This window comes from Sander lucioperca, chromosome 4, assembly GCF_008315115.2.
Source record: "Sander lucioperca isolate FBNREF2018 chromosome 4, SLUC_FBN_1.2, whole genome shotgun sequence".
NCBI classification, from domain to species: domain Eukaryota; kingdom Metazoa; phylum Chordata; class Actinopteri; order Perciformes; family Percidae; genus Sander; species Sander lucioperca.
Window position 1 is genome coordinate 28,294,725 of NC_050176.1, and position 25,388 is coordinate 28,320,112.

Below are 25,388 nucleotides of genomic sequence, written 5' to 3' on the forward strand. Positions count from 1 at the left end.
CTATTCTCTGATGATTATCTCATCACATGCATGTTTTAACAAGTCATTAATGGTAAATTGCAAAGTCATTAATTGTAAATAGAAAATGTTTATTGTGTAAACTAACAAGGTGATCATTGGGCGCATTTAATGTAGACTACACAACATCAGCAGAGAAGCTGGTGCATACACTAAGAAGACAGTTTGTGTGCAAAGAACATGATTTGACTTGAGACATACATTTTTTGGTGTTGCTGCTATTAAAAAAAAATTTAATCATTTTTAGTATTAGTACTCTATCGATAGTCCATCAGGGTTTTTTTCTGTAACTTTTTTTTTACCACATTTTAATGGTAAAACGGTTGGCTGAAAGGTACTCCATGTACCTGTGATTGCCCTCTTGTACACACTGTACTGCATGAAGAATGCTACTAATGTTCATAAAAGCCTCCCTGAACTCCTTGCTTGGGTACAACATGTTTCTAGAGTAAAGTTGACCCACCACAGAGAAGTTTATGAAACATTCTCCAAACATTGTGCTTTCTCTCTCCTCTCTCCACCATGACACATTGCTTAATAGTAGCTGATGTAGAAGGTCAGGCATGGGTTTCCATTCACAGAGGTCGGAGTCAAAGTCTTCTGGACCTTTCAAAAACGTCTTACCCTTTTCGCACTTTCTAGTTATACAGTTCCTAAAACTGAAGCTAACTGACATGATTAGTCAGTTTCTGTGTGTTTGAACAAAGGGGAATATGTAGACAAACAAAATGAAAGACAGTATTGCATCCTTTTGAAAATGCTTTATTTATCTACTTTATCACTATAAATATAACAATACAGAACAATCTTCTTTTTTTTTTTAAACAAACCTTCAGATAGAAAACAGTTTGATAGGACTACATAGGCATAGCAAAGGCCACATATTGGCAATAAGGCACACACTAGGGAGAGTTTAAATAGTAACACCTATGTTAAACTAGGCATAGGTCCACACCACTGACACAAGGATGCTGTAGTGTGGATGAAATGCAGGCAATAGAAAGTAAAGCAGGCATTTTGAGTGGGAGGCAGAACCAGAAGACACAGTTCTCTGCTGTTTAACACATGACGTTTGGATGGCTGTTAAAACATCATCAGACCTTTAACAGTTTATCCAAAACTGACATGCGAAGTTGCAACACCAACAGCTCAAAGTGCTGATGGATTGTAACACTGCAATGGACCAGTTTTCTAGTTCTTAGTTTAACTGATCAAATGAACCAGAATGCCTTTGTGGTCCCACTCATAACACCAAAACCAGTACAAAATAGCATACAGAATATTACACATGACAAAAACACAATAACCTTGAATGTTTTAAAAACTATTGGACACTTTGGCAAAAAAAAAAAAGGTTTTTCCTCTACTTTTGTTACTCTTACTTTTTAATCCCTAAACAAGGTGTACATAAAGAAAAGAAATATGTTTTAGAATATATTATACCTTTTCTTCTCACTTCATAGACATAACACGTAATGCATATATTAAATATATCCTGACTTATTGTCATCGTACAAGAAAATAATAAAAGCAGTTATCAGCAGTTTGCTTTCTACGTCAAATCCAGTTTCAGAGGAGAGAGAAGAAGCACAATGTAGCTATGATGGCGTGAGATGATAAAACTATGTCTTGTTTGCTGTGGATAATCAATCTTTTCGTTTAATGTCTTGGACATAAAAAGTCATGATCCAGACCATCCTCAAAGTCAAACTCATTATGTTGTTTTATGTGTAAATTGTTGTCTTAAATCTGAGGAAATGATGGAACATGAGCAAATGTTTAGATATTCTCTTTAAACATAGTGAATAAAAACAACTACCAAAACTGGTTTACAAATACTAGCCAGCGTACAAATGTTTTGCATGCTCTTATACAAAGATTGTGGAGTGCGACTTCATGATCAGCAGCTGCTTGCATCCATTATGTTTGTGTGTTGTAGCACATAGACTACATGCATGGCTACTTGTATATTTCAGCATGAGGTATTGCTCTAGTTATTCCCAGTCCAATATTACGCTTGTTTTCAACATACAGCAGAGTTTAAAAAGAGTCTGCTAAACATCCATGAGGGTTATTTTTATGCTTTATCCATGAGGAAGAGCTCTCTCACACATACAATAATTGAGAAACTCCAAACTAGCCCAGTTCACACATGCATTCATGCTCAGTATTTATTATCTCTTCATCTGAAAGTCGCAATCTCTTGCCTTTTATAAATATGTTTAAGTGCACCTCAGTCAAGCACAGTTTGAAGGACGAGAAATAAAGAGGAGACAGACATACAGAGTGTTGCTGCAGAAGCATTTAGAGAAGAGACTACAAGAGAGAGGTAGCCTTGTTACATCTGATTACAGAGACTGAAACCTACTTGTTTCACGACAACACAGTAATACCACAAATGATTGGAAATATGAATGGAGAAAACTCCAGTCCAGTATGCAGATGTAAGGCACTGTAGTCAGACACAGATAATCTTTCTTATCTAAAAATGTTGGAGTGTATATAGCCTTAAGTTTTTTTTGGTAGGCATTGGTAAATGCAGGAGCGCTTTAAGTGGCAGAGTTTTGCAGTCCACATAGAAAAATGTCTCTCATTTCTGTCCATATTTGTTCACCTTTCAAGAGTCAATAAAAACAATTCAAAAACACAATAATAAAGATATACGTAAATAGAGAGAAAAACATCAAACATCTGTTCAGTCTGATTCCCCTGTCAGCACAGTTTTATGAGGATGGGAATGTACATGGTGTCGCTGTCTATCAGGCTTATAGATAAATCATGTTGAAAAAGCTTTCCAGTTTTCTTTCTCTAGTATTTGTTCTCCCAGTGAATCTGCCAAAATAATATTATTTAGCTGGCAACTTTTTTTTTTCTTCAAACAAACCAAGATATATGTTTCCAAAAGTTAAAGAGTAGACATAAAAACAAGCAAACTAAGCAAATGAATACAACACTTAGAAACCTTCATTTCCAAAACAAACAAATCTTAATAAACCAAAAAGTACCAAACAGGCATGTTTGAAGCTTACACATTCAACCAGCATGGACGGATAGCATCACCTACAGCATGTAGAATTAATAGGCTATATATTAATGAAAACAAAACATTAGTATATCCAAAACAGTTGTATTCAGTGGTATCCTCTCTTTTAGTTCCTGTTGTTCTTTTACTTTCTTTCAATTAACTTTTCTTTTTTACCCCCACGTTTTTACAGTTTCAAAAGAAATGGTAAAGGTGTTTCTTTCCTGCTTCAGAGAACAAATTTCACTCCATTAATAAGAGAAACATACAGAGAATAAAACCTTAAATAGGTATCTTCTCTTTATAAATACTTCAATGTACCTTCAGTGTTTCTGTTGCCATAGCAACAAGGTGGTGGGGGTCAGAGACACAGAGACAAAGAGCAAGACAGAGAGATGGTTGTTGTTATGAGTTAATGCTTATTGTTGGGGGACGATTATCACCACATACAGTTAGGTTTCCTCAGTAAGTGGACTGTCCTCTATGTGTTTTATAAAACAGTGACGCTGCATAATTAAGCCTGTCATATGGTTGCCTTGGGTCCAGGATATACTGAGGCCAGTACATTGGACAGATCAGGCCAGAATGCGTTGGACAGATATGTGTGAGATGTCATTGTTTCTCTGTCTGTTTTCTAAATATTTGCTTCAAAAGACATTTCTTTAGAGCTTTTGGATGTTCACAAGTTCAAGTGATGTTTCTATATGATGGGACAGACGTTGTGGTGGTGGTTCAGTCACAGGCAGGGTAACTTTGTCGTGGTCTGACCCTCATAATCAATATGTCTGGTAGACATCATGGATTGGCAGCTGGAAGGCTGTGGCGGGGAAGGCCTGTGGCATTGCGTAGCCTGTGTATCCCCCATATGCTGCAGCCGCCACGGCTGCATTCTTCTGCAGAGCAGCCAGAGCTGCTGTGTTGGCAGCGTAGTTTGTGATGGGGACGTATCCAGCTCCATACAGACCACCGGCTGCTTGGATGCGCTGTACGTTGTGGGCCATGGCATAGACAGGAGTGATAGGACGGCCCTGGGAAATGCAGGAGAAAAAGTAGGACTATAATTACTAAGAGGATTTATAAAGTGTATATTCATTGAATGAATTCATTCAATATTGAGTTTCACCCTAAAAATTGAGAGTAGAAAGAGTACAAATAGGTAATGTTTGTCATGTAATAAGTGGTGGGCTAACTATTGTTGTGACAAAGGACGACCTCTTAAGGCAGGTAAAACTAGAAGACAGCCTAAGTTTCAGTTTTGGGAAAGTTTTGGAAGAGGAAAGACGGTGCAGTTTATAGGCCTACATAGATAATGTTATAGTGTTGCTGTACTCGTTTCTAAGTTTCTTGCAGTGTGTGCGTGCAACTACCAGTAAGTATTACTGATGTTTGTTGTTCGTTTTACTTCATAATAACGTCACATTGTTTATTCCACCGCAATATTGTTGGCCACGTTGCTGCTCATTTTTGAAGTTGTATAATGGCGGAGCCTCGCACTGCCAGTGTGTTTAATTGTTTAGAACGCTGCATATTAACGGAGGTGTTGCTTTTTTGTCTTACGTGTCTCAATTTGGAAATATTGTTTGTTGTTCTTACACAATGTGTGTTACAGTTTAACAGTATTATTATTTGCTCAGCTGATTTAGCATGATGTGTATTGCTGCATTTATGTGCAGCAAATTAATCTTTGAACAGAGATATAGTGTATTACTGAATTTCTGAGTTTTTTGTATTTGCTTATTAATAAGCATTTGTTAAAACATACACCTTAATCCTAATAAAATACCTAAAAGAAACATTCTGCATTCTAATCGATACCCCTGGTGGCCGCAACCTTTTAAAGACCAGCCTAAACATACATTCCTTCACAGTCACCAAAATAATTCTACTTTTTACTCCACTACATTTGTTTGACTCTTAAATACAATCTGGGGATGTGGAGTTAGAAATATGTAAGCCTATCAGACCTCTGTAGTTCCCTCCTCATCTCTGCTTGAGGCTAGACAGTTGAGGTTACATTAGCAGTTACTAGCATAACAGAGTTGCGTTGTGGGTAATGTAGGTTCTTGGTTTTGACAAAGAAGAAGAATGCGTAAAATAAAAAAGACGATATTTAGGTTCTTCTGCAGCAAATTTGATACTATTTTTAAAATGGCCATTGTGACTCCAACAAGTTTATGCAAATTGTTAATGCTATGCTAATTCAGTGGAGTACTCTTTTAAGCTTTATGATGAAATTGGTGTCAAATCTGATCCATAGATACTGAAGGATGCAGTACCCATAGGGGAACTGTTTGATGCATCAAACAACATGCCCTGAGATGGAGCTGGGAATTTTACAGCTAACTTTCAGCATGAAAAACAATGACATAATGCACACCTGAAAAGGTGGAGGGGTAGAGACCGCAGGCATGACGGTTGCAGCAGCACTAGCGGTGGTGTGTTCAGGGTGTTGCATGGCCAGAGGGTTCATAAGGTGCTCCACCGTGTGCACCTTTCCCTCCTCCATCAGCTTGGCTGCAGGAGCCGTGCTGAACACTGAGTACTGCCCACCCAGAGTCGGCAATGCCACTGCACATAAAGAGACACAAGAATGAGAGCTTGGATAACAGATGGAACCACTGCAGACAACAGTATAGCAAAAGATGGTTATGTTTACATTCACAATATACAGTATGAAATAACAGCACATATGCACCCATGCTCAATCAGCAACATGCATACTTAGATCTGATAGTAATCTATGAAAGGAGTGACTGCTAAAGCAATACAGGTTGAAGGAAACAATTTAGTTAAGAAGGGGGAAAAAAAATAAGTTACACAAATTGGCGTTGGGGTGTGATTCGGATTAGGATGGTGCTCAACTGTGGATTAACCTCAATGTTGCAACACACACACACACACACACACACACACACACACACACACACACACACACACACACACAGAGCGAGCACAACGTCAGTCATTGTTTCAGATGGACAAAAGTCTTTTCAATCTGGTGGGGATCCTGTGATTCCACACAGTTCGAGACTAAGGCCGAGCTCCAGATTAGGGTCAAATCCTTCCAGAAGGAGCATCAAAAACGTCCACTTTATGAAATGGACATCTGATCACCAAATACGTAACATTCAACAGCAAATAGTTCAATATTAAAAGTTATGATGAAAAACATTCTGGTAGACTTTTTGTCACTTTTGTGTTTAGTAATACACTTTAAGATTAAAGAATAATACCAGTTTGTGTTTTACTATTTTTATTTTGCATTTCTATCATTAAAATTTCTACTTTTCATTATTCTACTGTATACAAATGTAGGCCTACTAGAATTCTTTTCCTAGAATTTCTGTTTTATCCTTATGTTAGTTGGGTTTGGGTTTACTGTTTTGGGGAAATAAGGAAGAAATAACCAGAAATGAATCCTTTAAAAAGAAGCCTAAAAACTTTACCCACATTTCTTCTTTGCTGGGGCAGCAGCTAATTTCCGCCTATGTTTTACACGGTAGACCTCATATTTACAAAACAAAACAAAATGATAATGATCATGGCGACTAAATGTATACAGCAATAGATGGGCTGCAACCCTACATAACACTGGTATTATCCTTTCAGTGATCAGAATAGACACGATAGAAAAGAGAAGATAAATAATCTTTAGTTTGTGCGTTTAGTTTTGCATTTCAACTCCGTTCTTGACTGAAAGTGTTGTAACGCTAACAAAGCTAAAGCAGCTGCTCCTACAGAAAATAAAACTCGTTGAGTTAACGTCCAAAAAGAACTTCACATCGTGAATAGATACAGCAAATATTTTTGCATTTGTTTTACTGTCAGCCACCTTTCAGTAAAAAAATTGGAGTTGAGTGCATACAAAGGAAATGTGAAAGGAGATTTTGGAAGCATTGGAACAGCACTGTGTGAAAAATATGACTTCCTTATTCAGTTGAATGAAAGCACTGTATTGGAGGCGCCAAAAGAGTATCAAATGATAGAATTGTGAAATCCTTCTTCATACTATTTTAAACCACTGTGCAGTGTTTCGGCATCTGACAGCCTTTAACCATGTTTCATCGTCTCACAGTACGCCCCCAACCTTGAGCCCCTTGTGTTCTTTTAACACAGTGCTGTTTTTGGTCCAAACACCAGGTAAGACAATTTTTTGAAATGGAGGAAAAAGGACAGAACGAGGAACAAATCATAGCAGTTACTTTCTGGTCATGCTAGAAAGGACAGATATATAGTGTCATTATCATTTGCTGTTGAGAAAAAGGAAGTCCTTTTGCGCCTGACCATCCAGCAACAACTATAATCTTGATTTACAAAATGTTCCTCAAACCACATAGGAGAGAGAGACATAAAATTATGAGCTGGAAGGTTTTATAAAGGCTTTTGAGATGGGCAAGAATATGGATGGATATATCTATCTCACTGACTTGTGCCAGGTTTGATGCCAACGGAGTTGACGGAAGCAGCAAGCTCCAGACTGGGCATCAGCTCATAGGGCTTTTCGGGCTGCTTGGCCTTGCCCTCATGGTAGCGGCTGTAGATGCCACGACCGGCAGAGTAACCCCCCAGGTACGACCCCCGTGGTCCAGGGGTACGGTTACCTGCAGCAACACGACCACGACCCCGCACAGTACCTGCTTAAAATACAATTAAAGTAATATGATGACAGGGGTTGTGGTTTAGGACTTGGGCAGTAGGGGCAACTTGTACTGAAAGTTGTGTAGGGCAAGAAGTAAAGTAGTAGTAAAGATTTTATGATGGGTTTAGAACTCTCCAGATATCAGGACTCGGGTAGCAAGAAGAGTCCTTCAGCTCTAACTGAAGGCAGAAATCTTCTTACAAAGTTTTTTCAATAATATCTGATTGAGCTCAGGATTTGTTTGGAGTTCTTTGGATCAAGTTTGGCCTTTTTCCTGAACACTGTTCTGACTATTTAGATGCAGTTATGCAAGTTCATGGCACTGTGAAATGGTATTCCTAGATGTTTTTAGCTTTGTTGCGATCTCTGCAATAACCCAGCATGAAATGGGAGGTGACAGCACAGCGGGAAAAGGATGGTGTTAGAAAACGTATAGTTTGTCACATGGCAAGAAAGCTTATTGTTCATTCAAGGAATAAGTAGAAATAAGGATGTGAGAGATTACCATTGTTCTGTATCATTGGGGATCCTTTGGAGAGAAAACCAAAACACAATGATTGTTGAAAGTCAAATAGATTTTCCAGCTACCACCCAAAGACCATAAATAATCAATCATCAAAGGTAATGGGGTTAGCATTCATTAGTCCATCACCTTGTTTTTTCTTTGCTTTTAACAAGTCTCTGATTTTAAGCCACAAACCCTCATCAAGTTAAGATTTTAAAACGTTTGTCAAATGAAATTCTAGTCATCAAAGATTAAATCATTATTATCTTAGTCATCATGACCATTTAAAAATCATAGCTCCCTATTGATGGGGTGTGTTCTTCATTGTTCCTACAATAGCATCTTTTTGAATGTCATTAGCAGTGCATTGGTCCATTGAGTTTCTTCTGCCACCAATATTTACAAAAATAGATGGCTTTCAAAGAAACACTGTGGCTTTGATTCCGATTCTTACTGGTACAAAAGCAGAAACAATGAATTCTAACCTTTGACGAAGTATTCCCTGTTGGGTCCAATTAGGGTGTTGTAGGGATAACCATAGTAGGCCAATGTATAGGGATCACACTGGTAGACGTAGCTCTGCTGAGTAGGCTCTGGAGTGGCAGAAGCTCCCTTGGAGGCCTTCTGGCGGGAGTACTGCTCTTTATCAACTGGCTTGGCGAGTGTCACCTCGATGCAGGACCCTTCCACCTCTGTGCCATTGAGGTGGTCCATGGCCATGACAGCATCGTCCCGGGAGGTAAAGTGGACGAAGGCGTAGTCACGTATTTTCTTCACACGTTCAACACATCCAGGATTCCACTGGCTGAACACCTGGTTGAAAGAGAAAAAGGGGTGATTGGTTAAGAATGGTAGGCTATAGTACCTCTTCCTATCTTGTATGTTTTTACCCAACACATGCATACATTGTGAAACCTCTAAACTGAACAGTAAGCCAGTCCCACCTGTCTGATCGTCTCCTCGCTGGTCTCCATCATAAGATTTCTGACATAGAGAATCTTCACTGTCTCCATAACGTCTTCGTCCACATCAATCTCCGGCTCAGCCCAGTCCACTGCGATCTGGTGGCCCCAAAGCTGAATACGTCCAGGCATCAACTTTCTGCGAGCCATGGCGGCTGCACGGTGCGACTCATACTCTACAAAAGCAAAGCCTCTGTTCTTCATCTTGTCTGCAGCGCTGGCATAAACAATCACGTCTAGTACCCCTTCTGTCACTTTGGAGACCTCTTCCAGGATCTCTTCGCGCTTTTTGGTCTTGGGGATGCCACCAATGAAAAGACGGCAGTTGTCCACGGAGGAGCAGACCCCCAGCAGCCGCCCGGGCCGCACTTCATAGTTGTTGAGCTCACGCACAGCCCGCTTGGCCTCATGTTTCTCTGTGTACATCACAAATGCATACCCTCTGTTCTTCCCATCAAAGTCCATCATCAGCCGCATCTCATAGATGCGTCCCACGGACTCAAACACTGGGACCAGCTCATCCTCATAAACGTCCCGTGGGATCTTGCCCACAAAGATTTCACATCCCCGTGGTGGAGATGCAGCATTCCAACCAGGAGGAGGGCCATATTTACGCTGACCGTTTTCCTGGACCATACTGTAGCCAGTGCGCTCCATCAGGGACACCAGTGCAGCCTCATTAGGAGCACCTGCAACTCCCTCAGGGATGTTGATCTGTCCATGCAGAGAGTGGTGGGAGGCACCGGCAGGGTTTGAGGGTGTGGCAGAGGCAGCGTTATTGCTCATGGTCGAGGAGGAAGCAGGATCTTCGGCTGTCATTCTGACAAAATCATCCAATCAGATCGGGGGCCTGAATAGGGCAAAGAGAGACAGGTTTATTAAATTACAGTAAATTGTATCAACCACAACTACTATCCAAGAGTAAACAGGAAACACAAGAAGAAGAACAATAAGAAAAGCATGGTAATGTTCAGATGATTGATGATTATCATTTTGCAGGTGCAATCACATGCAAGATTAGCTACCTAACAAACTAACCAAGGCACATAATGTGACAGAACAATGAAAATACAGCATCTATAAATCCCCAGGGCACCTTCCCCTATCAGCGGTTTTACAATCTTGTTTTGTTGAGTTTCTTAGGTTCCTTGCTGACCTCTGGCCCCTATCAGAGAGAATGAAGGGCTATAAACCCTGAAACCTCCAGCTCAAGGTTCACTAAGTACGACTATTACGGTCACATGCTCATTGTGTGTGTGTGTGTGTGTGTGTGTGTGTGTGTGTGTGTGTGTGTGTGTGTGTGTGTGTGTGTGTGTGTGTGTGTGCACGTGGGTGTGCGTGCACATGCTTGTGTGTGTGTGTGTGTGTGTGTGTGTGTGTGTGTGTCAGCAGTAATGTAGACAAGTTGGAGTTAAGCTATATGAGGAATTTTGTGTTAAAAATGACCCCACTTGTTCCATGCTGTGACAAAAAGTTGTGCATATTAATCTATCTTGCACATGATATGTTGCACACTCACCACAAGAGGGTGTTTGACTTTCAACCCCTTTATCACAAGTGTTACGTATATAGTGTGTGTGTGTGTGTGTGTGTGTGTGTGTGTGTGTGTGTGTGTGTGTGCCACTTCATTAAGAGCTACAGCCCTATAAGAGGAACAGAGAACAATCAGAAATCGGCTTCCCAAGCATAAACCTCTTACTCTGTTATTTTCCAACACTGCCAGCATTCAGAACAGAAAAATCCATTTTAAATCCCCAAAATCTCCATGCTGCGTATAACACTGAGGCAGCCAATCACAGCAGACTACAAAACAAACTAGATATTGTCAGACTGAACGTCATGTAAGCAAACAGGCCAAAAAAAAACAGGCAGTGTGTGTGTGTGTGTGTGTGTGTGTGTGTGTGTGTGTGTGTGTGTGTGTGTGTGTGTGTGTGTGTGTGCGTTTTTGCACGTCACAAGATTGCCTGGACTTTGACGGAAATAGGTGAGGCAGTCAACAAAGGTAAAATGCTACTAAGCCCAGCAACCATGGTAACGCGCACACTCATTTGACTTGACCCAATATCCCACTCTCCCACCCACACACACACACACACACCTGTTCACTTGTTAGTTCGCCCAAGGCTGGAGGACTTAGAATTACCTGCAAAGTAGCGCACACACTTGTCCACAGAGAACTGAAAATTATGCAAATGTCAATACAATAAAATGCTTTAAATATCATGAGAAAATGTATTGCGGACATACCATACAAATTAATTATTATGTTTCTGGTTGAAGTAAACTATTAATTCATTAATTTATCCATATATACACAAGAAAATAAGGTCTAAACAGGGGCAAAGAGAGAAAAAAGACAGCAAAAACCAAGAGTGGGGAAGGACAGGATGTTATTTCCTCCCTCTATCTTTAGCCAGTAGTTAGTTGCTGATGGTGACATACTGTAGGTCAAGATGACATTAGATTAATAAAAAATATCAATTTTGAGTCATGCGGATATCTAGTCTGTAGAGATGCATTCTGATTCTGCTCAGCTAGGATACAGTTCCCTTTATTGCACTCAAAAAGGAAAAAAAACCACTCAGGTTTTCCCAACAGCCTACTGTATTAACAGATTTTTTATTTCTTATGTCTGTGTTGCTTTCCCTCTCCACAGCTTGACATGCCCTCCCTCTGTTTAATTCTATCGTGTGAAGTGCTAATATGACTCCATCTCTTATCAGCCTTATCTTGCCAGACTGATGACAAAGGGAGGACAATATTCACTCTGGGAGTTCTACTCGTTGATAATAAAAAAAAGAAGCTATGTGACACTGTGAGGTCGACACTTTGTATAACTCTTAAAAAACTCCTTTACGTAACTGGATAGTTTGTGTGTGTCAAAAATACAAGAAACTGAGTGTTGTCTTAGCGTTGAGGTAACCTTCTTCCTGCTTTTGACCACTTGGAGATATTCCTAACTTCCTCAGTGTGGACCAATGTTGTGCTAAGTTTTTCCTTTTCTAGGAGAGACTCACAAAATCACAGCCCTCGATGTGTCAAAAGCGAAGCGAAACCCAGTCTATTAGAGCTGCTCTTTTCCTTTGAATAATATTAGTGTGGGGGGGTCTTTTGGTAAGTGTGTTACTGTAACAGAAAAATAAAGATAAGAAAAGGTGACAAAATTGAACAAATGAAGTACGGAAGTAATGCAACATGAAAGAGGAAATCTAGAAAAGAATATAAAGTGACAAAAAAACAATAATTTGTTTGTAAATCTCCACCTAGAAAGCTCTGGCCTCATATGCAAGCATGTGTATATGTGTGTACACAAGTGTGTGTGTGTGTGTGTGTGTGTGTGTGTGAGAGAGAGAGAGAGAGAGAGAGAGAGAGAGAGAGAGAGAGAGAGAGAAAACTGAGGCAGCGACAGGTAGATGATTAACCGTGACAAACGCAAATCGCAACTTTTACTCCCAAGGAACGATTTACAGTTGACGTCTCAGTTATTACTCAGTTATTACAAAATTAGAATTTAGGAAAGTCATGACAATGTCGGATTTCTTTGTTGAAGTACAACAGGAACAGCTAGCAGATATTATGTCAAACATCACCTACACAGCCATTCAAAGCTCAGACACAAAAGTTCACCTGGTCAAAGGTTATGAACTCACCCACAAGAGGGAAGAGCTGGCTGGCCTGCACACTGCAAATTAAGTTAAAGAGCAAGGATTTGATGGGGTAACACAGTGCCAACCGGCCAGGTTAAAGTGTTCCAGTTATTGCTGTGGAGCTGTTGTATATTACATTGTGTTTATGATTGATAGAAGCACCTGATTCTCTACGTATTAACAGCATGTTATTGGTGACTGAATTGCTTTATGAGCAGACAAAATGGCTTTTACTGGCTTCCTCCAGATTATACCATAAACACAAACTGCTGGCCATTCCATCTTTTTCCTCAAATAAGCAAATGAGGCATGGGATTATTAAAGTTCCTGACAGCTAGTAAGAGGAAGAACATTTCATTATTTATGTCACCGACCTGACGTTAAAACAACACTGATGTCATGTGTTCTTCTTATTCAGAAGTTTGTAAGCCAACACAACTTTTTTTGGCTACCAATTTATTGCAGATTATGCAGCAAAGAAAAAACGAGTGTGTTCAGTCCACAGTAAGGAACAATGCATCTCTTAGTTTGCTGTTCTATCCTGAGTGACCCTGATCCAGTGTACTGAAGAAAATAGGCCTAAGGAAGCCGCCATCTTAGCTGTATGCACACACACATGGACACAACTTCCCAGCAGCCCCTAAAAACCAGGTCACAATGCAGCAGAAGAGGATCAATGAAACATCAACGCTTTCAAACATTCCAATCTTGCTGTTTTAGCACATAACACACACCCGATAGATAATAATAAAACATCAGCTGAGTCATGCATGTACTTTTTAAGCCTGCCTTCAAATTTTAGACAACGTCATAGAATTAACTGTTAAATAATAATCTTTACAGTCTACAGTCACATGAAACGTGTCATTCAAGGTTAAAGGATCAGAGAGTGAGAGAGAGGGAAGTGAGACTTAAACAATGCAGACATATTGAGGAGGATATCACAGCAGAAGGGTGTTGGTGGAAAATAGAAGAGGAAGGAGAAGCAGAGAGTGGTCAGATGGGAGGATATAGCTACCCCTGTTGCTTCACAGCGCTCTGCTGCTTGGCCGCCTGCTCTGGGAGTGTTAGTCCACCTCCATGAGAGACAGGTACAGCAGGGCACTGAGCACAGAGGCCAGCCTCCTCTACACACACACACACACACACACACACACACACACACACACACACACACACACTGAGACAAAGCTGCAAGCATGAGAGTTGGTGAGGGTGGAGCAAAAGCAGTACTTTGGGTGAGTGTGTATGTGTCTGTGGGAGGATCCCAGCCCTACTTTTGATTTGTAGAAAGTTATTTATGTGTCAAAGTAGTGTAATTAAGTACAATTTTACTGTGATACTTGTGCTTTACTTTCATTTGACTTTTTAGTCCACTATTGGCGTTTTTTCCATTACATGGTACCTGCTCGACTCGCCTCGACTCTACTCGCCTTTTTTGGTTTTCCATTACGAAAAAAGTCCCTGGTACCTGCTAACAGGTACTTTTTTTAGTATTACCTCCGTCGAGGTTCCAAGCGAGCTGAGGCAATACCAAAAGGTGACGTGAAAACCTGCAGACTACTGATTGGTCACTAATCACTGCATCATCATCGCTAGCAACCATGGATGTATTAAGAGAACTAGCGACAGACGGGGGTGTCCTGAACAAACCCGCCATTTTTAAATAGTTTAGCCAGCGGCGTTTTTTTTTGCTGCCTCCAGCTTCTTTTGAAACAAAATGTTTCTTCTGGCTGTGGCAACAGCCACATGTCAAGAGTGAAAAACAACACACCTTCGATGTTCTGTGTGTGTGTCGCGTTAGGTCACGGCAGTTTCCTGCGGCGTAGCTATGTCAAACCTGCACTGCTGCAGGACTCAGCAAACATGGGGTGAACGCTCTTACTGGGTGAGCTAGAGGTCACCCCATTAATTCTATATTTTAAAAATATAAGATTAATCATTAAAGATTAAATAAGTGTTTCCCAATGTGTTTGGCTTGAGACCCCTTTTAAAAATTGTTGAGGCACCTTCATCCTGTCCCAGATGTCTTTAAGTCGTTAGCAGTTCCACCAAAGAGAGATTTCCCTGCACATATATGGTTTCATTTCAGTATTTTTTTAGCCCCAACGAGGTAACATGATCCAATATTTATTCTTTGCTAAAGAAAAGCAAAGATAACAGAAAAGTCCAAAAAATGAATACAGATTTGTATTGCAGAATTTAGTTTTTTTCTTCCAATAATCATCTCATGACCCCTCTGATTTATCCTGTGGACCATTGGAGGGGTCTGACCACCAGGTTGGAAACCACTGGACTAAAACACCTTACAGTATATAAAATAGTTGGCTCCACCTCTAACAGCTACAGCAGTAAAATGTTACGTATGCAATGATGCATCAGTATGAATCTAATAATGTCATAAGTATATATCAGTCAAAGGGGACATGCCTTTCTGCATAATGAATACTGTTTTAAGTATATTATGATGATAATACTTTTACATTAATGTATCAATACTTAAATTATCTGAATATGTCTTCCACAGCTGATAAATAGAAACACCAAACCTGCAAATGTTCACTCTGTAACTAATGGGGGGAGGAGAGGGGGCTGATGGGAAAAGTAGTTTTCATGGGTTTTAAGGGTTTTCTGCTTAGAGTTGCAGAAATTGAAAAAAACGGCAGGAAACGTTCAAACTTCCTCATGTTGTTGTCTTACTCTGAGTGGACATTTGGAACTTCTGACTAGGAGTTACCACAAAAGTGATTTATGTCTGACAAGTGATACCATGTCAGCACAAGACTACTACTGTGTGTCTGTATGTGTCACGTGTGTTTTTTTTTACATGACAACGGGGAACATGTTCCTAGCACAGCTTAACTTAAGCAAACAACACACACCTTCCTGAGCAGTCAAGAGAGCAGATAGAGAGACAACAGAGCGAAAAACAGCCAGATGAGAGAATGTCACTTGCTCTGAGAGTTTCTGTCTAAAAACTCCCCTCAGGGCTCTGAAAAGAGCAAGGAAAGAGGGAATGAGGGACAAAGAGTGCAGAATGGGTGAGAGGGAGAGAGAGAGATGAAAGTCATAGTGTGTGGTCAACAGTGCGCTGAGTTTCAGCTGCTATTGAAACCAGCCCCACTCCTTAACCACTGAGTAAACAGGCAAGAAGGAAGTCTATTTAGCATAAAGACCAGAGAATGACGGATAGACAAAAAAGAAGAGATTAAAGCACAAATGATAGAGACCTATATATGGACTGTAGCACCTTTAATCACCTACCAATTGACTGACAAATTGACAAAAAAACTGTCAAATCCATTACCATGACTTGCAAGTAGTGAACTGAAAATGAATTACAGCAAAAAGGTGTTTCCGTAAAGGTGTGTGTGTGTGTGTGTGTGTGTGTGTGTGTGTGTGTGTGTGTGTGTGTGTGTGTGTGTGTACAAATATGTATGTAAAAGTGTGTGTGCAAAAGTTAGAAAAGTGCAGATTGTTAGGGAGCAGGATCACAGATCAGTAACATCAGGCCTTCCTTTAAGCCAAGGGGGTCAATCTAAATCAAAGATTAACTGTCAGCCATTAGTGAGAGCCAATCAGGACTCAGACACACATCAAAGGCCTCAGGTGTTCTGGTGACCGACCGCACAGTCCATCAGGTCAACGGTTAACCTTTGAACCCCACTAATAAACCCCGGGAAATGGAGGAAAAACCTTTACTGTCTCTCGCCCCTTAATCATTGTACATGTTCACTAAATCATTTGTCGACACACAAACACACCGTAAAACCTCACACCTCATACACCTACTGCTTCAGGTTTGATCAGGTCTTGATTTGTCTGTGTTTTAAAATATATATAAATATAAAAGAATAAATAAAATGAGCTAATACTGAAGGATAAGACTGGCGTTATTCTATATTTTTCTTAATGTCGACAAATTCCCTACCCTGTCTGTGGCTCTCAGACTGAAGCCAATTTGGATACACACACTTTCACAGTCACAAATACATATTTTCATTTTTTAAACAGGCTCAGTAAATTTCTAAAGTAGCTGAGCCCTGTAGTTTCTAGCAAACACTACTCAAACAGGTGTAAATTGTGCATTTGTTAGGGACAATTATCAGCCACGGATTAAAATAATTTTTTCTGTGAGAATTTTGATCTGTTGACAATAAGAAAATATATAATATTGCCAACTTTGTGCTTTAAATTTCAAGTTTACAGAGATAGTGTGTATTATGGATAAAAACACATTATGGCTCATGATTGATTTTTGTTCATGATGGCAGACTAGAAATCAAACTTTACTGAGTTCTATTTGTTACTGAATTTTATATTTTTTTCTTTTATAACTTTGCAACTGACTCTGGGTTCAAGCTGAAATACACACACACACACACACACACACACACACACACACATAAATGTGAATAGGCAGGAAAGTCAGCAATAAAGCAATGCTGGTAATCAGTATCTTGGCTGGAGAGCCTGTATGACTGCCTTCTTTTATCACAAGTCATCCAAGTAAATGAGTAGCGTGTCACAAGACCAGAGGTCCTGTTGTTTATTTCTGTTGAGCGATACAACCTGGAGGAGTACACCACAGTGTTTAGTCCCACGCTGTGTTTTCCTGGAAGTAGTTCCTCTCAGACAAGTGCAGAAACTGACAAAATGCTTTAGGAACATAACAAAAGCTTCCTGCTGGGATTTTTGGTATCTCCAACTTCTTTATTGTTTCAGGTAGTTTACACAACTTTACTGTGTCCAAAAAATACTTACATGATTCTTATCCTTGAAATGTGAAGCAGGAACATATTAGAAATAGTTGTTTGCTGACTATAAACATAAAGCAACACAAAGGAAATTTAGTCCCAGTATCTCCTGCACGCGTGCATTATCATTGTCGGCTGCAGTAAATGAACACAATCGAGTGAAACAATGAACTTGACAGAAGAGAAGCAAGAACTGTGGTTGACCCTTCAGGACACATGATGTCCTCACACTGTGGTTCACCAAGTTCAACTGTCAGCATGCTGACTAAGACAGGATGAAGCAGGATGAAGCATTAAGTCACACTGAGGAAAGCTGCATTATCCTGGAGTCTTAAGATATCTGTTGTCTGTCCCTTGATGATGTGTCACTGGAAACGGAATTCAATATATCACCAAGACACAGTCCTGTACAGTAGCTTAGCAAGCAACATTAGAGCTGCAACTAACAACTACTTTTGTTATTGTTTAATCTTCTTGAATCATTGGTCTGTAAAATGTTATAAAATTGTGAAAAATATCCATCACAATGTCCCAGACCCCAAAGTGACATCTTAATCTTTTCATCTACTTTCAGAGATACGCTCCCAGATCAGACTTTTATAATTTCAATTTCTTTCAGGACTTTGACTTCAAAGTCACTCAACACTGGCTAGAATCAATATTTTTATAATAACAAAAAAAAAGGGGGTCACTTGTAGTGATGAACCTACAGAGAATTATCACCTGAATCTGTAGCTCCCTTTGGTTTTATGGAGCTTAGCGAGTTTTAGCTCATCGTTTAGCTGATCGGCCTGCAACTTCACTCTTTTGGTTAACTCTCACTGCTCTTATAACAGCAGGTAGCTGTTTTCTGAGAAAAAGCTCTTAAAGCCAGTCATGCTATACTACCTGCTCTGCACCAAACCAGATATTTTTTTCAGGAGTTGGTAGAGACCAAAAACAGAGCTTAAAGGAGAGTGAATTTTGGACTTACATTCGCCAGGCAGCCACAAACACGACTTCTTTTTATTTCAAATGTTTAAACTTTCTTTCCGAAAATGTAGCCTTTTCTAGTTGATTATCAAACACTGAGTGGGTAATGAAGTTACACCATTGGTCATTCGAGTGTTGAAGTTTCCCCATTGAACAACAATGACAAATTTCTTCCTTTTTGCACACAAAAAACCATAACCAACAACCTAGTCTTGTTTCTCTCCTTCCATCCATGTACCTGTCACCCTCATTCCTATGGTTCACTCAAGCTCAAAGAAGAGCAGCAGGGAGGGAGAAACAGGGTGAGGAGGACAAGACCAGATGGAAAGCAGCCAGAGAGGCTAAGGAACACAGAGGAGGGGACCAAATGTCCGGGCCTCCCTCAGAGCTAAAAAGCCCTTTAAAGAGAAACTGGCCTGAAGTATTTCAGGTCAGACGGAGTGACCGCCTTCAGCACACTCCAACATCATCTTGGAGGGATGATTCCAGTTCATTTACTCTGAGAGCCCCCCTGCCTTCAGGACCTTCACATGTTTACTGAAACACTATGATTTTAAGTGATTTAACAAAGAGCCTTCGTCTTCACATTTTCTTTTCAACTTAAATAACAGCACCAGCATTGATAATGACTGATTAAACTTTTTGCACTTATTATAAACAGAAGGGTTCGGTTTGGATTCAGTCTTAATTTAAAAGCATGACAGAAGAGTAAGATCAACTACAACTGAATATTGTCACATATGTCCCCTCACACAGCTTCATAGTCCTAATCATAAGAGCTGCTTTAGCTTTAGCACTTAGGCAAACACATTCCTCAGGCTAATCAGCTAGCCTGTTCAAGGCCATAGCAGACATTGTTTCAGACAATTACTACTGACGTTGACAGTGTCACACACTCGTGATAAAGGCTTTAGTGGCCCCCTGTGTGTGTGTGGGCAAGATATGAGGCAAGTGGAGAGTTAGTGATATCGGGGACTGCCCTCCCCTGAAAAGTCATTTGTTCAAGCAGCAATTAAGACACATATTTAAAGTGGCCATAGTAATTATGACCTGAGCAAAACAGGAAGTAAGGTGACAAAGTATAAGAGCGTCAAATTTTATGTAAGGACGTACAGGTGGTGGTGGATGGGCCAAACAAACACAGGACTTTCACCCACGAGACCGAGGTTCGAATGAAACAAATTAACTATGTCACGGTCTGCTCCACGTGCATAACCGGATGTGAAGTAATGTAACAAATGTACTGATTTTAACCCAAACCATGATCTTTTTCTAAACTTAACCAAGTAGTTTTTGTGCTTAAATGTAACCAAACTGCAACCATCTCACAACATTAACGCCGCGACTGTTACGCTCTCTGGTTTAGATATGAGGATGGAAAATGTTACTTTGTGTCGTATTTCCTGCTACTGCTAGCAGCGCTACTTATGAAACGCTACTGTGGGTCGTATTAGAGGGAAGGAATAAACAACCTATATCGTCGTATTTGCTTATAACTTCATTTTTTTTTTTTTTTAGCATCCTTCACTCTTTCACTTACTACACAGGCTTACTAAAGAGCTAATCTCTTCATGCACACTTAATATCAAACAACGGCCATCCCTGTCGACAAACACAGGTAAGAGAGCGTGTCAGACTCCCACAGTGGCAGAATTGCATAAACATGCAACTGAAATAGCATTTATGTCAATATAATCATTTTGTTTTAATTGTAACTAAGATAGTCTCTTAAAAAACTTAACTGAATCATTAAAAACGAACGTTGTCATTTTTCTCTGCATGTTTGGCCTTGAATGCAACTTAAATGAATGAAATTTAGCAGCAGATCGCTGGATTTTCTGTCTCTTTCTGTCTCACACACGTACACACACACACACACACACACACACACACACACACAAAACAAACAGCTCACCTCACTAAGGTAAAAGTCCACATATTATATGATGGAGAACCCGGAAGTCTATGGTCTATAATAATACCAGCCTCTCCATGCAGTCACTGAAGCATTTTTTACCCCCCACGCTAAACACACACACATATACACACATACAGTGCCATGCTGGTTCCACTGGTTTCATTGTAAGGACATCTTGATCTCCATTTCAATCACTGATTGGTTTAAGTGCCTTTGTTGTCTGTTTCCAATCATTTTGACTCTGATAAAGCAGCGAAACTGGGAAGTCTGTCCAGAGGAAGCAAAATGCCAGATTTCATTTTGCCAGATGAGAAGAGAGAAAATAGGCAACAAGACAAGACTGTAAGGTCTTGTGATAGAGAGGGTCACGATATGAAACAAAAGTACTTCCCAACATTTTTACTATCATATAATCTCTCATAAAGACACCCAACAGTTTCAGAATTGCAAAATGTTGCTCCCAAGCTTGGTAATCAGATTTTTCGAGACTACACGATCAAGATTTTTGAGGGTCAAAAGAGATCATTTTTTTTATGTTTAAATGACAAAGTGACGCAACAATTAAAAGTGATGACACTTTTAAAGTGACTTAAACAAGAGATGTTTTCAGTAAAGAGACCTACAAAAAGACAGAAAGACACTTGCGGGTCAAAATTAACACAGTACCTGTATCCCAAACTGAGGAGCGTAGATATCGACGAGCAGGCCTAGAAGATGTAGATAAAGGTGTGTTTTGTCACTTTGCACAGTCACACTTATGTCTAACTATACTCTCTCCGTCCACTCACTCTTCTTTGATATTGACAGGCTGCAGCTGTAAGAAAGTCTCCTTGCGCAAGGTCTGGGTGTTTGAGTGTGGATGTAAGCAAAGGTGGTTTAGTGTTTACTCAATGACCAGAAGAGAGAGGTGGGGCCACTCAGCACAGGTAACCCCCCACGTTTTTTTCTCCCTCCTTCAATCTCTCTCTCTCTCTCTCTCTCTCTCTCTCTCTCTCTCTCTCTCTCTCTCTCTCTCTCTCTCTCTCTCTCTCTCTCAGCTGATAAGGAATAAGACAAAGGGGGAAGGTAAGGGATAAAAGGGCAGAGGGTGTGATGAAAGCTGATGATTGACACCAATCAGGGAAAAGTCATGAGCTCGTGTTTAAGTTGGCAGGCATATTTACAGAAATAGAATAGACCAGTCCAGAAAATAATAATAATAATCTGAGTCAGAATTCAAACACAAAAGAATAATGCTGAAGAAACTATTTCTGAAAGACTTTGAGTCTACATGTGAGCGGCATCCCTCTAATAAAGGCATTAAAAAAACGGTGCTTTGAGCTAAATGTTAACGTCAGTATGCTAACATGCGCTAACATGCGCCCACAATGACAATGCTAACATGTTAACATGCTGCGTTCATCAGGTATAATGTTTACCATGTCCACCATCTTAGTTTAACCTGCTAGCATGCTAACATTTGATAATTTGCACTACAATTAAAGTACAGCTGAGGCTGATAGGAATGTCATTACTTTTGGAGGTATTTGGTCATAAACCAAAGATTTGGACAAATTGAAACATTTGACCTGATGTTGGCGCTAGATTGAAAGTTAAGGGATCCTGGCCCAATATGGCGTGGCTGGTGTGATCCCATCGCAAGATGGTCTCTTGTTACTTTTTTGTATATCTTCAGGCATAGGTCTATATAGACTTAAAATCTTGAATCATAATTGTTTATCAGCATTGTAGCCAAAAGTTTTACTTGGCTATGGATCATGGTGTTAGCAGGACCAGACAGATTTAGTTTCAGCTGACAAATTCTAATAAGCTTTCATTTTTGTGTAGGCTACATAACCTTAAACAACCCTAAAGGGGAGAACAAGGCCTACATACTCTCATCAGACGGGGTGTCGTTCTACTCCAGCACAAGTGTGTGTGTGTGTGTGTGTGTGTGTGTGTGTGTGTGTGTGTGTGTGTGTGTGTGTGTATATGTGCTCTTGCCATTGTACAAGTGACACATTAACCAATGACTCTGTTAATGAAGGACATGCAATCACTGATTCTCGCCTTTTTGGCAACACACACACACACACACACACACACACAATATATGTAGAAAGCCAGTTCAAAGTTTACAGATGGAGAAACGTATTCTCTCCCCCAACAGGGTGTAATAAGCTTGAAGTGAAGGCCGTATGCAGCCATAAACCTACTTTAAAGGTGGAGTGCGTGCATTCAAAGACCAAGATGACTTTATTACCAGCACACTGTATCACACAAACACACTCTCTCATGCACACACACATATCAAGTAAAGTGAAGACAAGTTTATTTGTACAGCACAATAGGTCCCAAGACAAGGAAAAAGCTTTTTTTATTTTTTATTGCCTCTTATGTTTATTGTATGCACCAAACATACATTTCTTGTGATATGAAAATCTACTTGGAAATCTGATTCTGATTTGTGAAAATGTTTATATACTGCTTAGAGGAAGATGCCCCTCCTCAGACAGCTGAATGTGTTTAAGTGGGAAGACACCACATAAAGAGAAAGTAGTAACAGTAGTTAGTAGTTAAAAACACAATGGGATTATGATGAAGTCACAAGTCATGCACTGAAGATAGCGGTTTAAGATAGCCATGGAGACAAACAGAGAGACATGCAGGGAATTGGCCTGACTGGTCTGAAATGAACCCAACCGTAAGAAGCTGCACACATTTAGCTTTACAATGGTCACTGAGACAGATGGTAGGGTGTTAAAGTCTGAAGAAGAGTCTGCTGCGTTTGTGTCTGCCATCTTGTTGCCAACTAAAGTGAGAGTAATGGATACACAGATACACACGTTCATGGATATCAGCATCAAATAGTATAGCTGTGCATGTTTGCAGATATACACAAAGAGATTGCAGAGCAGTAAATTAAAGACTTATGTTCATGAATACATTTTAACTGAAATTGCACTTTGCCTTTTTATCTGTTTTTTATTATTTTTTTTATTTTAAACTTTATTCTTCCTACCTGTGTCCTTAAACTTCTTTATGTAAAAATAAGTTTTATGCACTTCTTCTGACTTACCTGTTTTTTTAAAATGTCATATCTAAAGCACCTTGAGCTTCCTCCATGTCTGAAATGTGCTATATAAATAAACTTGCATTGCCTTTAATTAATTTTAATGATTTTCATAATGTTCAAAACTCACTATTATCTTATATTTTCTGTTACTCTCATCTTTAAAATGAGCATTTATTGTCCTACAGACCAGATCTTAATCACACAATATTTGTTGTGCAAGAAAAATAATAATACTGACCGATATATCACTATAAAATGTTTATTTTCCAAAGGTTTCCATATAGATATGGGTGTCAGTCACTCTCACACATGCCTGTTAACACACACATTCACATGCTATATTGTGTGTCAGTTTCCACTTCGTATCAGTTGCCCTTTAAACTGATAATTCTGTTTATAAAATGATTAAGATGTGGGTCATTGCAACTTACTGACTTAACGTCAACACACTGTGTTAATAAAATGTGTCCTGTTTGACCAAAAACCTTATTATGTTCTACAAGGCACCAGCATTACATTTTTAAAACATGTGCGATTTCAGCATTAAGTCAAACATTATCGCTGGGCAGAGTCAGAAACACTTCAAATATGTGGTGACTTCTAGCTCTCCCAGTAGAGTGTGCGCCCCATGTAGGCTCAGTCCTTTACAGAGGCCGGGGTTTGAATCTGACCTGCCATCCTTTCCCCTCACTCTCTCCCCCCTTTCCTCTCTATCCACTGTCATATATAATAAAGGGAAAAGCCCCAAAAATAATCTTTAAAAAAAGAAACAAATATGAGTGTCTGTGCTTGTGTTTTGCTGTGGTTTTGACCATTAACCTTTTGTCTGTCTGTCTGTCTGTCTGTCTGTCTGTCTGTCTGTCTGTACCAACCTTTTAACATCTCCATTTATTTCTGTATACTCCTTCTACTCCACTTTAATGATCATAAATGAAAAAATACAAAACTACTTTTGTGAAATGAAACAGAATTCAGAGTTAGTAGCGAGACTAAAAGACTACAACTAATACAACATACAAAACAATATCAAAGTTTTTGTCTTTTAATGCAAATTACAGGGTCCTCATGCAGGTCTTATAAAGATTGTGATACTAACAATTTAACTATAACTAAAACTGAAACAAAAGAAAAGACAAGCTATTTCATTTCCACAAAATAGAAATTGAAACTAAACCAGCTCACACAACGTGAAAACTAATTTAATGGAACTTTCAAAACTAAATAAAAAATGTATTAAGAAATACAATTAATTACTGTAATGTCCTGCTCCACTCTGACATTTTTAGTAGCACCTTTTTTCTTTTACATCAAATAACATAAAACACTTCAGGGTCAGTATCACACAAAAGTATTGTTTGTTCAAGTCAAGTGTTGAAAGTAAAATGAAAATGTAAAGACTCAAATATCTGATCTGACAGTTTTTTCTGGCTGCTCAACTGTAGCTGACTTTACACTAAGCAGTCCTATGTTGAGTGTAAAATTGCTGTTCTGCCTAAAAATCATCAGACAGTACGACTGCACTTGTGCCTTGCTCTGTTCTGTTGTAGCACTTCCTCATTCAAAGGGTCACCTCACATCCTGTCACTACTGTCAACCAATCCCAGTGTCCCACTTATGATTAACAAAAATGACTCAGCACAAATCGAGAGCCTTGCCCTCCCACCCACACACACACACACACACACACACACACACACACACACACACACACACACACACACACACACACAAGATCTTACATTAAAGTTCTACATTTTTTTCCTTCCATCCTGATGAAAGAAGTTTCCCCTTTTGCCTAGAATTTTGTCAGCTGACACTCCAGTCATGTGGCTTGTCACTAACCAATGGCAGCGCAGGGCCATTGTGTGTTTAGGTGCTACAATCACTGCCAAG

The 25,388-nt window shown here is 39.7% G+C and overlaps 1 protein-coding gene across 7 annotated transcripts; it reads right to left on the minus strand.

Annotated features, from left to right (window-relative positions):
- Positions 1-764: 764 nt before the first annotated feature.
- rbm47 (RNA binding motif protein 47) lies at positions 765-21,331 on the minus strand. 7 transcript variants are annotated; one of them, XM_035999991.1, is made up of 7 exons: positions 21,107-21,331; positions 9,129-9,996; positions 8,670-8,997; positions 8,185-8,208; positions 7,468-7,674; positions 5,418-5,608; positions 765-4,068 (listed from the first exon to the last, which is right to left on the minus strand). In XM_035999991.1, the coding sequence occupies exons 2-7, from the start codon at positions 9,963-9,965 to the stop codon at positions 3,817-3,819; spliced, it is 1,839 nt and encodes a 612-aa protein (XP_035855884.1). In that variant the 5' UTR covers positions 9,966-9,996; positions 21,107-21,331; the 3' UTR covers positions 765-3,816. The 7 variants fall into 7 exon arrangements, with proteins under 7 accessions (XP_035855884.1, XP_031141751.1, XP_031141752.1 ...); XM_031285891.2 differs by having other exon boundaries at positions 7,468-7,677; XM_031285892.2 differs by lacking the exon at positions 21,107-21,331 and adding an exon at positions 13,812-13,934 and having other exon boundaries at positions 7,468-7,677.
- Between the last annotated feature and the right edge of the window lie 4,057 nt (positions 21,332-25,388).

Excerpts from the sequence above, each read along its gene's own strand:
- rbm47 (XM_031285891.2), bottom strand. The coding sequence starts at position 9,965 with ATGACAGCCGAAGATCCTGCTTCCTCCTCGACCATGAGCAATAACGCT. Across the intron at positions 5,609-7,467 it reads TGGCATCAAACCTGGCACAA|TGGCATTGCCGACTCTGGGT; the intron begins GTCAGTGAGATA and ends CTTTATGTGCAG. Across the intron at positions 4,069-5,417 it reads CTACCCCTCCACCTTTTCAG|GGCCGTCCTATCACTCCTGT; the intron begins GTGTGCATTATG and ends TGCATTTCCCAG.